The sequence below is a fragment of the Ipomoea nil genome, unplaced genomic scaffold (assembly GCF_001879475.1).
Source record: "Ipomoea nil cultivar Tokyo-kokei standard unplaced genomic scaffold, Asagao_1.1 scaffold2036, whole genome shotgun sequence".
Taxonomy (NCBI): Eukaryota; Viridiplantae; Streptophyta; class Magnoliopsida; order Solanales; family Convolvulaceae; genus Ipomoea; species Ipomoea nil.
Window position 1 is genome coordinate 3,014,293 of NW_017618464.1, and position 13,915 is coordinate 3,028,207.

Consider the following 13,915-nt stretch of genomic DNA (forward strand, 5'->3'; position numbering starts at 1 on the left):
GATGAGCCCTGTGTGTTTGGTTGAAGGATCTAAACGCTACCTTACAGATTGGAGAAATGAGGTGGGGTATGCTGATGCGATTTCATCGTCCAGATTCAAGCCGGAACAAAAATGGGAAAAGCCCCACCTAGGATACTTCAAGCTGAACACAGATGCTACGGTGGACTCTCATCATAATCGAGTGGGCTATGGTTGGGTGCTAAGAGATGATACTGGTCAGTTTCTTGCTGCTGCTTGCATCTCCGGAAATGGTCTCTTCACCCCAAAAGAAGCCGAAGCTAGGGCTCTCAGGGAGGCGCTCATGTGGACCAAAACGCATGGTGTTAGCAGAATCCAAGTGGAATCAGAAGCACTTCAGATTGTTCAAAGCTTAAAACACTGTGCCAATGATTCATCATTCGATCTTGTAGTTTTGGATATCAAAGATATGCTACGTTCACTACCTCATGTACATATCTCTCATGTTAGTCGTACTGCAAATATGGTTGCCCATAGTCTTGCTAGGGAAGCTTGTTCTATGTCTGTACGACAGGAGTGGAACTCTACCCCTCGGTTGGTTATTGTCAACTATCTGTATTTTGATTTGAATTAATGAAGTTTCTTTTTCTCAAAAAAAAAAAAATAATTAAGTAATTATTTAAAAAAAAAAAGTAATTAAGTAATAAGACTAAATTCTAATAACGGCTCCCTAGCGCTAGTCTTCACTCTTCCGCGCAGCAGCCCGCGTCTCCACTCTCCAGCGCTCTTCCGCTCTTTGTCCACTACCAGACGGCGGTCCAGGTCGCCGGTCTCGCCAGCCGCCTCCAGCCCTCATCTCCCTCTCCAACTCTTGCCGGTCAGCGAACGCTCAGGCGCTCAGCGTGATTGCGTGAACCCTCGCGAGTGAAGTCACGCCATCTCTCTCGCTCTCACAGAGTCGCGGGCTAACTCTCTCACTTTCACTGCGGCGAGCTAGAGAATCAGGCAGGGTGGTGAATCGGCGATAACCTCCGGGATCTCCGCCGTCTCCGGTATGTCATAGCCTTCTACTACTGTGTTGAAAGGAGAAATATGGGGATTTAAATGTTCAATTAAATATTTTTACTACAATTTTCTAACATGTGTGCACTACTCGTTCGATCTCTTTCGGAATCTGTGGTCGTTGATTATACACTTACACAGAGTTCTAGCCCTAGCATATAAAATACGACAAAATGTTATAATTAGTTTTCAGATCCGTGAATGCTGCTTAGTCCGTCTCTGTTGTTGTTTCCCTTTGAAAGTTAAACAATCTACCAGTACTATTAGTGGTTCATGGAGGATTTGAGGGTGATCAATAGTTATTTCTGAAATGGAGTCTTGTTATCTTTCATGTTTATTTTATTATATATAGCATTGGTTGTGAAGGAATAATGTAAAGCAGTAGGAGACGCCTAGAAGGTGATATAAATGACTGGTATTCTAGACGGGCCGGCTGGTATTCTCTAGGCCCGGACTGGACTGGCCTCCCAGTCAGCCTGCATTGATTGTACTACTCCTCACTCCTTCATCTCACTTGCAGCCCCGCTCTTTCACTCCTCCGCAGCCCAGCCATGGCCGGGATTGTGAAGCCGCCGGGCGCTTTCTCCGTCACACCTCATAAGGTCTCCATTTGCATTCTGATTCAAATATACGCTCCGCCGGCCCAACCCTCCGTTCCCTTCCCTTTCTCCTCCGTCTCTCAACACAACGGCCTCGCCATGTACTTAATCTCTCTCACTAAGGTATTTCAAACCAGTCCTTCTTTCAGTGCTTCTGTGTTCCATAGAATTTGAGTCTTTATTCATTTAATTATTTATCTTGTAGTCATGTGAGGATATTTTTGAGCCGAAGCTAGATGAGCTGATTGCGCAGTTGAGGGAAGTTGTCGGACCATTGAATGATTGGTTGAGTGAGAACTTGACGCGAAGGCTATCGTCTTTAGCATCCCCTGACGATTTGTTTAACTTCTTTAATGAATTGCGAGGTGAGCAATGGTTTGTTATTGGCTTAGGGTTTTGTGTGCTATGTTATATGTTGCCCTGCATTACTGAGGTTTATGAGGCTGTTCTGGTTAGGCGTACTTGGTGGTTCCTATTCTAATGATATAGATGATGATCAAATCAGTTTGGATCCTAGTAGCAACCTTGGAATGTTTGTTCGTAGATGCCTACTTGCATTCAATCTTTTGTCATTTGAGGTACTAATGGGCCAAAACTTATCCAATCTTTTTACTTGATGCTTATTGCCTGTTTCTTTTTCCACATTTTAGTGTATATCTGTTTTGTATATTGTGAGTTGTAAAGTTCACTCTTTTGAGAATCTGAAACTTGGTGCTTTATTCTTATTGTTGGACATGCAGGCTATCTGTCATCTATTAACACATATAGTGACTTATTGCAAGGAGTCACTCTCAAGTTGTTCTCATTACGAGTTGAATTTTGATGATCCCAGTTGTGATCCAGAAGCACCAATGGAGTATGAGAACATGGAGCTGGAGAATTTTGTTTATGAAAAGGTCAACAAAGAAATGGAAGCAAAAAGCATAGCTAATGAAAGAGTTTCATTTCATAATCATGCTCCTAGGGCACTTGTTGAGTTAGTTGAAGGTTGGGTTGTTTTTTTTTTTTTTATTATTATTATTTTTTATTTTTTATCATTTATTATTTATTTTGGTCTCCCCACCACATATATGTTGAAAATAGTTTTGTGCTTGCATTTTTATGATTAATACTTTAATTGATTGAGTGGGATGGGTGAAACTTCTTATTCAGTATTTGGCTTTTGGGCAATACATAATATGATTATCTAAATTATTGTTTTCCTACTCTCACTGGATAATTCAATTGCATATGTGGGAGTGAATATGTCATCTGATTCTAGATCTAACATTTCACTTTTATTCCACACAATCAAACATCTCCTGTGATACACATTCCATAGAAATTGTTTCTTGGTTGACCTCTTTGTTCTACTACTCTATTTTATTTTTTATTTTTATGTTCAGTTCTTTTGGTAGTTTTTCACCTGAAAAGAATGTGTTCCATTTCATTTACTTCTGTTTGCCATGGTTTCTACTTCTTTCAATTGTGTCAAATTGTGAAATGCCAGATAGTTTTAAATATTGATACATGGTAGAATGTAGTGATAAATCACATGCATTGCAGGAAATGTTGTTTCTCACAGTCCAAAGTTGGAACACATTGGTAAACCTGAGGAATTCAGCCCAAATGGATCTTCATCATGTGATGCATCAAACGGTGCTAATTCTTCAGTTGCTATGTTCCTACGAACAAACTGGCAAATACAAGGTTACCTATTAGATCGGGCTAGTTTAATAGAAAAGTGAGCAATTCTTTCTTTAACTTCTTGATTATCATGCATATTGCTTTTTGGAGATAATTTCAGATTATAAAACAATAAGACAGTTAAATTTGTGCTCAATGTTGACAGGCATGGAAGCTCCTTCCTTCTCAATGCATTTGATTCTGTCTTACAACAGCTCCAGAAACTGGCACCTGAGCTACATCGTGTGAGTTTCCCATGAGATTGATATGATTTCTATGTAAGTTTGGAACTTTCTTTCGCTGACTTTTGACTTTTTGTTCACTGAAATGAAGGTTCACTTCTTACGATACTTAAATAGCCTTTATCATGATGACTTCCCTGCTGCTTTGGAAAACCTTCATCGCTATTTTGATTACAGGTATGCATTACTTGTTTTTTTTTTTTTTTTGGGAACTCTCTCATGTTTTTCTGCAGTTGTTGATATGTGGCTTTGCTTTATATGTCAAGTAATGTCTCTCAATATGATCTATCTCAAATTACCTAGTATACTAATTTTATGAGTTGCAATCCTGTTTTTAGTGCTCATTAAAAGAATAAGGTAGCTGCTTGTTATTGTTATCTTGTAAGCTTAGACATGACTCTCTTGGCACACTTTGGAGGTTCTGTTTAGACATTCCATAATGGTGGCTGGTACTTGTATATATTCCATTTATAATCCTAAGAGATCCACTTTTATTGTTTAGGATGACTTGCTTTTGACTTAGTCAAATTTAGTTCTTGGGTGTTATTATCATTAATTCATTATATCTTAGAGTGAAAGTTATAGAAATCTTTAACATTTTAGTTACTCATTAAGCCTAAATTTAGTGGAAAAATCCCTGAATTAATGTGTTAATTTTCCCCTTAAGTGCATTCTTTGTTGTCATGATTTCTAGATTAAAAGATTTGATATAATCAGCCTTTGTTCACTGAAAATATTTTGAGAGCTTGTTATCTTCTCACCATTATGGACATCTTTCCGCATCCCACCCTCTACAAAAACAAGAAAAATTAATGAAGGAAAATATTTAACTTCCTAAATTTCTTTGCATCAAATAACACTAATTTGTGTGGTGTTACCGTTATTATTGTCATTTGTTGTTCAGCTTGTGGAAACTTGATCCTTGTGGAGATAATGTTCCTAATTTGGGAATTACCTTTACCAAAGTGCAGGGACAGAAGGATGTGACTATGTACCTCCTCCTTCTTCAGAAGGCGGCACCTTTGGGAGATATGAAATTGCATTGTTATGTTTAGGAATGATGCATTTTCATTTTGGCCACCCAAAACAAGCTTTGGAGGTATGCATATGTAATAGACATCTTTCACCTTTATTCCTTGCTCATTTATACTTCAGAAGTTTGTATATGTCCCTTTTTGGTCAATTTATTTTTCTTTATCATTTGTTGAGGTGGTATTGGGGGGTTGGGTTGTTTTGTTTTCTGCTGATTGCATGACAAATTGTTTACTTAAATTTTAGGTGTTCAGTGAAGCTGTTCGAGTTTCTCAACAGGTAGTGTTCTTAGCTCTATTAAGTGTTTCTGCATGTATAGTCATTTAGAATTTTATTTATTATTTTTTGCTTCAAGTTGATGAAATACCATTCAAATTCACTAAGAAACACGTAGTGAAATAAAGAGATGAAAGAGGTAACTTTGTGACAGTAGAGAATGCTTCTGGTAATTGGGTCTGGTTTTTAGCCAAGTGCAGGATGAACCTCTCTCTGATACTTGTTAAATGGAGCATTGAAATGAATTGTCTACTACTTTCCATTAATTAGATTACTACTAAAGGAGAACTTTACAGAAATGTGTGAAAATTTAAATTTTAAATACATGCTATTTTTAGAACATTGACAAAAATGTGTTAAAAGTGACTTGGAATAACTCCCAAGCATATTTAACACATTTCTGTCCAAATTTCAAAACTATCATGATTTTAGAAATGTTTTTAAAATTCTACAAATTTCCGCCTAAAAACAAAACAGTATTTAAAAGGTATCTCCTGCACCAATGACGAAGCTTAACACGAACAACCTCACAACAACTAAAGCACTCTAGGACTTGCCAACAACAATCTTCATTAAGAGCGACAGAGCAAACGAAGCATGAGCAACAAAGGATGTATTAGAGCCAATAGTAATGACAATACACCCAAAGAATAAAATAAAATATGAATATTGAGAACACCAAATGGTTGTTGATGGTTTCACCAAGTTGTTGGATAAGTGAATAACAAAAGGCTTTTGGAAATAAATAGCGCCAAGCTTGAAAACCCTCGGGAATAATATTGAAAATAAAGAAACAAACACCCTTATACCAAAACACCCCAGAAAGAAGTTTGGCAACAAACCCATAAAGCCTTCAAACTTCACCAAAACGTCCAAAAAAGGGCAAAACAACAATTTGAAAAATTTTCACCGAAAAAATTCATTAAAGGAAGACATACCGCATACGTGCCAGCTCGTGATGCTGACGACGGTGCAAGATGATGACAAATTTTTCCAGATAAGGGCACAGAAAGGAGAGGAATCCAACGGTGTAGGAGGTGAGATAAAAAAACCACCGGAGACGAAGAGATCAGAAAAAAAAACATGGAAATCCGGCAATTTGTGATGGACTGCGTGTAGTTGCGGATGACAACGGCATTTCTTGGGCAAGGTCACAACGTGATTTTGAGTGTGACTGTGGTGGTAGATCTTGAAGTAAACCACTATAGACACATTGGAATCCAAGAAATAATCACAGGCTACTGTTTACATTGGAAAATTGGAAGGAACTTAGCCTAGGAAACGTAGGCTCTGATACCATGTTGAATTTGAAAGATTGAAAGGCCCTAGGGGTGGAGAATAACAACCACTTGCCAGTTAGGCAGAAGCAAAAATGAAGAATCAAAGAATGAGAAAATGTACTATAATATTGAAAGGTTACAATATATTTCTATAATTCTATGTTTCTAATGAAGAAACATCGTACATATATATACAAACACATAATTCTTAATTAAGCACATATTCATAACAGACACAACCCTTTTTTTTTCAACATATAGATTTGCTTATATTTCTACCATGACTCAAATGTTTCTGATTCCTTATGCTTATATTTCTATTTCATGTCTCAAATGTTTCTAACTCCTTTTGCAGTATAGTGACGATACATGCCTTGCTTATACATTAACAACTATTTGCAAGCTGTTGTCTAATGTTGGTCTCTCAAACACAACCAGTTTTATTGGATCATCATATTCACCAGTTGCCTACATAGGTACTTCTTTGTCAGTTCAACAACAATTATATGTTCTCTTGAGAAGGTCCTTGAAGCGAGCGGAAAGTATAAAGTTGAAACGATTGGTGGCCTCTAATCATCTTGCCATGGCTAAATTTGACCTGACAGTAAGAGCATGAATTTCTGTATGCTAGCATAATAATTTTATGATTGCTATGTATTCTTCTTTTAGTCTTAGCTGCATAAATTCTCCAACATCATGTGCAACTCTTTCCAAAAATAAAATAACAAAAACATTGCCATGCATGGTCATACAATTTTGACCTCTCACTGTTTACTTGAGATTTTATTATGTTTACATAGACACGTATTTGCTGAATATAGTATGATTAGTTATGGGAATAGTGATTTAATTATCAGCTTGGTCAAATTATTTTACATAAATTGCTGTATCTTAATTTGCAGCATGTTCAAAGACCTCTGCTCTCATTTGGCCCAAAGGCTACCATGAAGCTTGCAACATCTCCGATCGATGTCTGCAAGGTTATATTAGCTCTTGTATCATTTTAAGTTTTAACTTTTTTAAGATTTGTTTAACTTTTGTTGATAACTTTTTTCCTGTTTATGGTGAATATTGCAGGAGCTGAGGTTAAGTTCTCATCTGATTAATGACTTTGGAGATGAAACTTCAACACTAACCTCAGATGGTGCTTTTTGTACTGAATGGCTTAAGGATTTGAAAAAGCCAAATGGTTGTCTTATTTTTGCCCAGGAAAATGAATCGAGTAATAACGGTGCTTTCCACTTCTGTGCACAGCCTAGTTCCATTCCTGGTTCTGTGTTGCAGCTTTTAGGTTCTTCATATTTGGTCCGTGCCACTGCATGGGAGGTCTATGGCAGGTAATATATAGAAATTCTTGGTGTAGTACTTTAGTATTTGTTCTGCATCCAGCTTTGTGCACTTCTCTCCATGCAAGGTATATTTCCTTAAGTTGTTCTCTTAGAGACTGATACGGAAGTTCAAGAGTAACTACCTTGAATCGTGGTGTTTGGAAGACTACATTGTTATCCAATTTGTACCCATGACAAGAGATAGCCAATTTTTTGCTTGTTTGTGGCAATTCTATGCTGGGCGATGTAGAAATTCCTAGGGCTATGCATGCATTGCTTCTTTTGCCTGTGTTGCAAGCTAAGCCTAGGTTTCCAACATCAAACCTCAAATTACATTTAAGTTTTTCAGATGGTCTTGGGTTATCTGTCATTTGCATCATACATACTGGTTGGGTAAACTTTCTTCCCTCACACCCCTGATCACTCAATCCTAACATCAGTTGAAATGCCAAATACCTTCCTTATATTTAAATTTACTGTTTAACAATATTTCCTTCCAATCTTTTGGTGGGTGGCAGGGTGATCACCCCTTAACCAACAAGGATTGAGTACTATTTCACATTTTCCATCAAGAGTGGGTTATACTACATAAGTTTCCAGTGCTCCCCCTTGATTGAAAAAATATATATATATATATATATATATATATATATATATATATATATATATATATAAATCCTGGATCAAAGCACTATAATAACTACATGTATAAGTATGACATCTCTCTTTGTATTGTATTTTAGCATAAAATCTTGGTGAATATGACTAATATTTACATATTTTGTCCTGAATAAGGCTCTTTTATCCCACCCCCTCAATAGAAAAAAATTACTTATTTTCTTTATAGTTGGTCAAATTATGCAAGATGATTGGACTTTTTGTAATCGTGCCCTCTTTGGGACGTTTGGGTTGCTATTGCTTTTACTTTCAAGCTTGAGTAGTCAGGAATGGTTTTGGGTGAAATTCTGTATATTTCAGTCCAGTCTGACGTCTTGTAATCTTAGTCATCTGAAGTATGCAAACGTTATCTTTTAACTGTTTGACAAATTACTTTACTTACTGTATTCCTTTCAGCGCCCCTCTTGCTCGAATGAATGCTCTAGCTTTTGCAACTTGTTTTTCTGACTCATCAAGGTAAATTTCTCAAAGTTTCCAATAGGGTTAATGGCCCTGATTTGATATCTGACAAAAAAATTGTTTTATTTTTTTATTTATTTTTTATTTTTTATTTTTTATTTTTATTTTTTTGTCCTTGCAGTTCTGAGGATGTCGCATTGGCTTATGCAAAACTTATCCAGCATCTGGCAGTATATAAAGGATACAAAGGTCAGGAGAAATGTTTTAGCATATTGAATCAGATTTATATTAGGATGGTTGGTTCTTGGTTGACCAAATGCTCTTGTGACAGCTAAATTTGGCAACTATCTTTTGCTTCTTATTGACTCACATTCTGTTTACTTTTGAACAAAGGTTAATCAAGGGATTTAACTGAGGGACCTCTATATGCTCCATGTTTAATGCATTAAAATGGGTTTGTGATTCCAAATTTCTAGTAGCAAATCATTTTTGCTTTAATCACTCTGTTTAATTCATAACACTGAAGAGAACTGGAGAACAACGCAGTTTATGGAATTTAATTTGGATGGTAAGGTGGACATTGATGAGCTATGTTTTGGAAAATAATGAAAGGCAATCAAGTCTTAGAGAATACTGAGAAATTAAAGAGTATGGCAATGGGGAAGAAATTAGGGGACTCTACGATGTAGCTTGCAGAAAGTAGATAATGACAGTCATTAAAAAAGTTGCTCAATTATTTCCCACAGAGAAGAAGACTTGAGATATCCATAACAAGTCAAATTAGCAAAAGAGCAATTTGACTCTTCAGTTATTAGCCTTTTAGGGTGCAGAGTATGGTATCTTGTATTGTTGCTTAAGATGTTTTTGGCTTCTTCAACTTGGAAGCAATTTGTATGCAAATAAAGTATAATGCCTTATTTTATGCCCCCAATTACAAACCTTCCAAGTTTCTGCCCTAATTATCAAATCAAAAAGAGAAATGGAATGGGGAAGGTTGCAAGGAGGCCTGTACAGCAACCATTCTTACAAGAATGTGCAGGGAGGATCTTAATTTGTGCGGACACATGCATGAAAATATATATATATATATATATATTCATTTACCAATGATATTCTGTGTTCCTAATTTGCAGAAGCATTCACTGCTCTCAAAATAGCAGAGGAGAAGTTCTTATGCCTTTCAAAGTCAAGAATCCAGCTTGTAAAGCTGCAGTTACTCCATGAGCATGCTTTACACCAGTAAGGCTATTTTTTGCTTGATGTCTACTATCAGACAATCCAAGTATCATGTTTTTAGATGAGATATGATCCCTTGACTATGTCATAATTCCCAAATTGGTCCTTGAATGCCAATTCACCCAAAATGGTCTATCGACTACGCCGGCATAGTTGAGGGAGCATTTTGGGTATTAACTCATTTTAGATTCATTCTTCTTGACAATATGGTGGTTGCTATTTTGCAGGGGACGACTAAAATTAGCTCAACAGCTATGTGATGAGCTAGGTGTTTATGCTTCTTCTTTGGCTGGTGTGGATATGGAGATAAAAGCTGAAGCGAGCTTCCGGCATGCACGGACATTGCTTGCTGCAAACCAGTTTAGCCAGGTCAATTTTTCTTTTATTTTTATTTGTGCTTACCAGAACCTCTTGTAAATGGCTAGTGCCCTAAAGTGCTAGTCCTTTTGAGGAAAATGTAGCCATATAGATTGGTGGATGTGGCTTTTCTTACCTCAGAAACTGTCTTTGTTGAATGCTGAGTTTGGTAGAATTATATTTTGTCAAAAGGATATGCTTTTCTTTCCTTGCTGCTTCTCCATCAATTGATCATATGATGATAATCTTTTGCTATTGTCCTGTTTCTTTAGTATATACAGTAGTTCCTTTCTTCCATTTCATGTCAGTCTGAAGATTATGATGCTTTTGGACCTACTTTTGTAAAGTCAAAACATTCTTACTTTGGCCTGATAATTTGATTAAACTAGTCAAACGGCATAAATAATGCACAGCTGAAGAATGGCAAAATTTTGCCATTAAAGTCAAACGGCAAAAAAATTGCCATTAAAGTCAAAACTTCTTTGTTTATTTCAATGGCAAAATTTTTGTTTCCAACCATGAAGAATGCACAGCTGTCTTAGAGTCCAGATCATGTGTCTGCTGCTAAAAAGATTCATCATTACCCACTCCATATCTAGTGCCGTGAAGTATCTATGCATAAAACCTGACAGTTCAATCCTCTGAAGGTGGTTTATTTTAATTAGAAAAATTCCAGTTTTAATCCAAGACCTCTAGCCTTTCAAATATTTCATATCTTTGCTTGTGGCTTATGTATCCATGTGTCATACACTCATACATGCAGTAATGCAGTATATCTGTGCCATATTGTGTGTTTTGCACCTTAGCCAATGAAAGTATCTTGTGTAACCCTTAGTAGCATTGTGTTCTTAGTCAATAATGGGTATTGACCCAATAACATGCTGCTCTATATGTTGTTGAGATATTCATCTAATGCACCGTGTTCTCACAGGCAGCAGCTGTTGCACACACTCTTTTCTGCATGTGCTACAAATTCAGTTTGCAAGTTGAGAATGCCAATATTCTTCTTTTGCTCGCAGAGATTCACAAGGTACTTAGAATTTCAGCTCTGGTTTACTTTGGGTTTCATGTTAGTGAACTAGAACTACAAAATCACTAGGGATCATATTGCATGGTTGGCATAAGATGTCTCCTTGTGTAAACATTTGGATTTTAATTTGTTTGTAAGTCAACATTACTTAATTGAAGTTAAATCCTTTTTTCCATTTCAGAAATCAGGCAATGCTGTTTTAGGAATTCCATATGCATTGGCCAGCCTTTCCTTTTGCCAATCTTTTAACTTGGATCTTCTCAAAGCCTCTGCTACACTGACATTGGCTGAGTTATGGCTCTCACTTGGGTCGAGCCATGCAAAAAGGGCTTTGGCTCTCATACATTCTGCTTTTCCTATACTTCTTGGTCATGGTGGTCTTGAGCTTCGTGCTCGGGCCTTCATTACAGAAGCAAAATGTTATCTAGCTGACTCAAGCTTTTCAGGTATTTTTGTATTTCTCTTCTTCATTTTAGACCATATGGGTGCAATTACATTTAAATTCAATGAAGCTTCAAGATAATTGTCATTTAGCAAGTTGGTTACCCTCATTTTTTAATTTGATTGTTTTTGATCTTACAACTGTAGTGAAGTTATTAGCTGGCCTCTATGCTTAATATGGGGTTCATGCATTGTGATCTTCTAGGCTTCTAGCAAATTGCCTTTGCTGGACTATCTCATGAAATGCATTATTGGTCACAATTCTCTCAATCTGGCTTGCATATACTAATCTAATGATCAGAGAAAGCTGCTTATATCTGAAGGTTGAAAAGTGACAACCTGAGTAGCAAGCAATGAACAAATGAATACCCACAAAATGAAATTTTGCTTCAAAGCTGTAAAACACTTTAGACTGAAACATTTTGTTGAAAGGCATACTCGAGGCATAATGTCATAGCATGTCAGATCTAATGTAAAGCACTGCAGTGCCACCATTTTCCTACCAGGGAAATGTTCTTGGACACACTAGGTTAATAAGGCCCCCAAATTATGGATGCTAGTATCCACTGTCCTTTAAGCTTCTATAACAGCTTTATCTTTGATTTTCTAAGGCAAACTGTACTATGAAAGGTGGTAAACTCTGCTTATCTTCCTTCCCAAGAACTATAAAGTGCAGGAGCATAGTGTACTGTGTTGGCATCAATCGTAACATATACTCTGTAGTACTAATGATTTCTTTGGTACTGTAATATGATTCCTGAATAGCTATGCTAGGATTTTGATTAATTGTTAACCACTGTCTAAATTTCATGAAAAAAGAGGGCTTCCACTTCAACAGATTTTGGTTTTGCACTTCTCTGGAAAAGTCTGGTCCAGTTGGAATTGGAAAAGTCCTAGTGTGCTTTAGGTCTTGTATGAGAACTGAGAAGATCATTTGAGTCCTCTCTTGATTGGCACATAGAAGTATAGAACACATTGAACTAATTGTATCTATACTTATTTGATGTATTTCCGCTTGACTTTGGTCAGGCATCTTATTCCAAGTATAATCCGAGTATCTGACCATAAACATCCTTATCCTTCTCCCAGTATATGAAGAACCAGAAAACGTGCTTCAACCTTTAAGGCAAGCTTTGGAAGATTTGGAACATCTAGAGGTCAGTCTGATTTTTATATTTTAATATAATTGCATGTAATCGATTTGAAAATGGATTTCCCTATATTTAGGGTCCGTTTGGAAATTCGGAAATTCCAGATTTTCCTGTGTTTGGGTATTCAAGGACAATAGAGTCCTCACTTACCACCACCACCATCACCACCACACCACCTCCACCACCATCACACCACTACCACCACACTACCACTTATTATTATTATTATTATTATTATTATTATTATTATTATATAACAAATAATATGTTCATTTTTCGGAAAATGAACCAAACATGAAAAATGCAATTTTAAACTTTTAGCCAAACAGAAAACTACCGGTCAATCATTAGAAAATCAGTCATGTTTCAAAAGGGACCCTTTAGTGTTTGATTTGCTGATACTCAAGACAAAATTTATGTCACTATTGGGACATATACTTTACATGGCTTCTTCAAATGTGTACAGTTTCATGAGTTGGCAGCAGAAGCTTTTTACCTGATGGCTGTAGTGTATGACAAGTTGGGAATGGTGAATGAGAGGGAAGATGCTGCATCATCGTTTAAGGAACACATTTTGGCGCTGGAGCAACCTTTGAACGATTAAGATAGTCGGTTCATTTAATTGCGATGTAACTTCGTATGAAAGAAACATACATGTCATGTGTGCTTCGCTTGTAGTGACTAATGCTAAGTCTCTTGTACAGGCTGTACTGTTGTAGAAGTTCACAATGTATGCCTTTAGATCAAGGTTTCTGTTTGAATTAACTTGAACATTTTTTTTTTCTTGTGAAATTTGTAGTTCTAATGAAAAAAATCAGTGTTCTATCTATTTTTTTTTTTTAAATAATTCATATTGCATTATTATAAGGCATTAAGGCTTAGGCGACAACTGTGTATTTTATATTTTAATTATTTTTATTTCACTATTCCAGATTTTCATTCCACGTTCCAACCCTAAATCCTCCGTATTTCACTTCAGCCTAACAGCCTTCACCCCCTTGGTTCTGAGTTCTGACTTCCGCCTTCAGCCTTCAGCCTTCAGCCCCTTGGTTCTGTGTTCTGATTTTCGCCTTCTGCCATTCACTCTTCGTCTCATCGGTTTTCCCTTCGGCCTTCACAGAATGAAAGAGAGTCAGAGACACGTCGGCTACGGTAACAACCCGTTTGCGGCAATGTCTGCA

General features: G+C 36.7%; 1 protein-coding gene across 2 annotated transcripts; it reads left to right on the top strand.

Moving 5' to 3' along the window:
• Positions 1-700: 700 nt before the first annotated feature.
• LOC109148210 (anaphase-promoting complex subunit 5-like) lies at positions 701-13,563 on the top strand. Of its 2 annotated transcripts, none has more exons than XM_019296071.1 (21): positions 701-1,010; positions 1,541-1,742; positions 1,825-1,984; positions 2,076-2,197; positions 2,360-2,606; positions 3,165-3,342; positions 3,451-3,529; positions 3,618-3,703; positions 4,493-4,625; positions 4,805-4,837; positions 6,470-6,718; positions 7,017-7,094; positions 7,192-7,451; positions 8,517-8,576; positions 8,701-8,768; positions 9,653-9,758; positions 9,983-10,124; positions 11,044-11,142; positions 11,324-11,588; positions 12,673-12,740; positions 13,201-13,563. In XM_019296071.1, exons 2-21 carry the CDS (start codon positions 1,572-1,574, stop codon positions 13,336-13,338), a joined length of 2,742 nt encoding a protein of 913 aa, XP_019151616.1. In that variant the 5' UTR covers positions 701-1,010; positions 1,541-1,571; the 3' UTR covers positions 13,339-13,563. The 2 variants fall into 2 exon arrangements, with proteins under 2 accessions (XP_019151616.1, XP_019151615.1); XM_019296070.1 differs by having other exon boundaries at positions 1,570-1,742.
• The last annotated feature ends 352 nt before the right edge of the window (positions 13,564-13,915 follow it).

What these genes read in the sequence shown, in the direction of transcription:
- LOC109148210 (XM_019296071.1), top strand. Translation starts at nt 1,572, where the DNA reads ATGGCCGGGATTGTGAAGCCGCCGGGCGCTTTCTCCGTCACACCTCAT. An exon ending in TCAATCTTTTGTCATTTGAG is followed by an intron (nt 2,198 to 2,359) that starts GTACTAATGGGC and finishes TTGGACATGCAG; the next exon opens with GCTATCTGTCATCTATTAAC. An exon ending in AAGATTTGGAACATCTAGAG is followed by an intron (nt 12,741 to 13,200) that starts GTCAGTCTGATT and finishes AAATGTGTACAG; the next exon opens with TTTCATGAGTTGGCAGCAGA.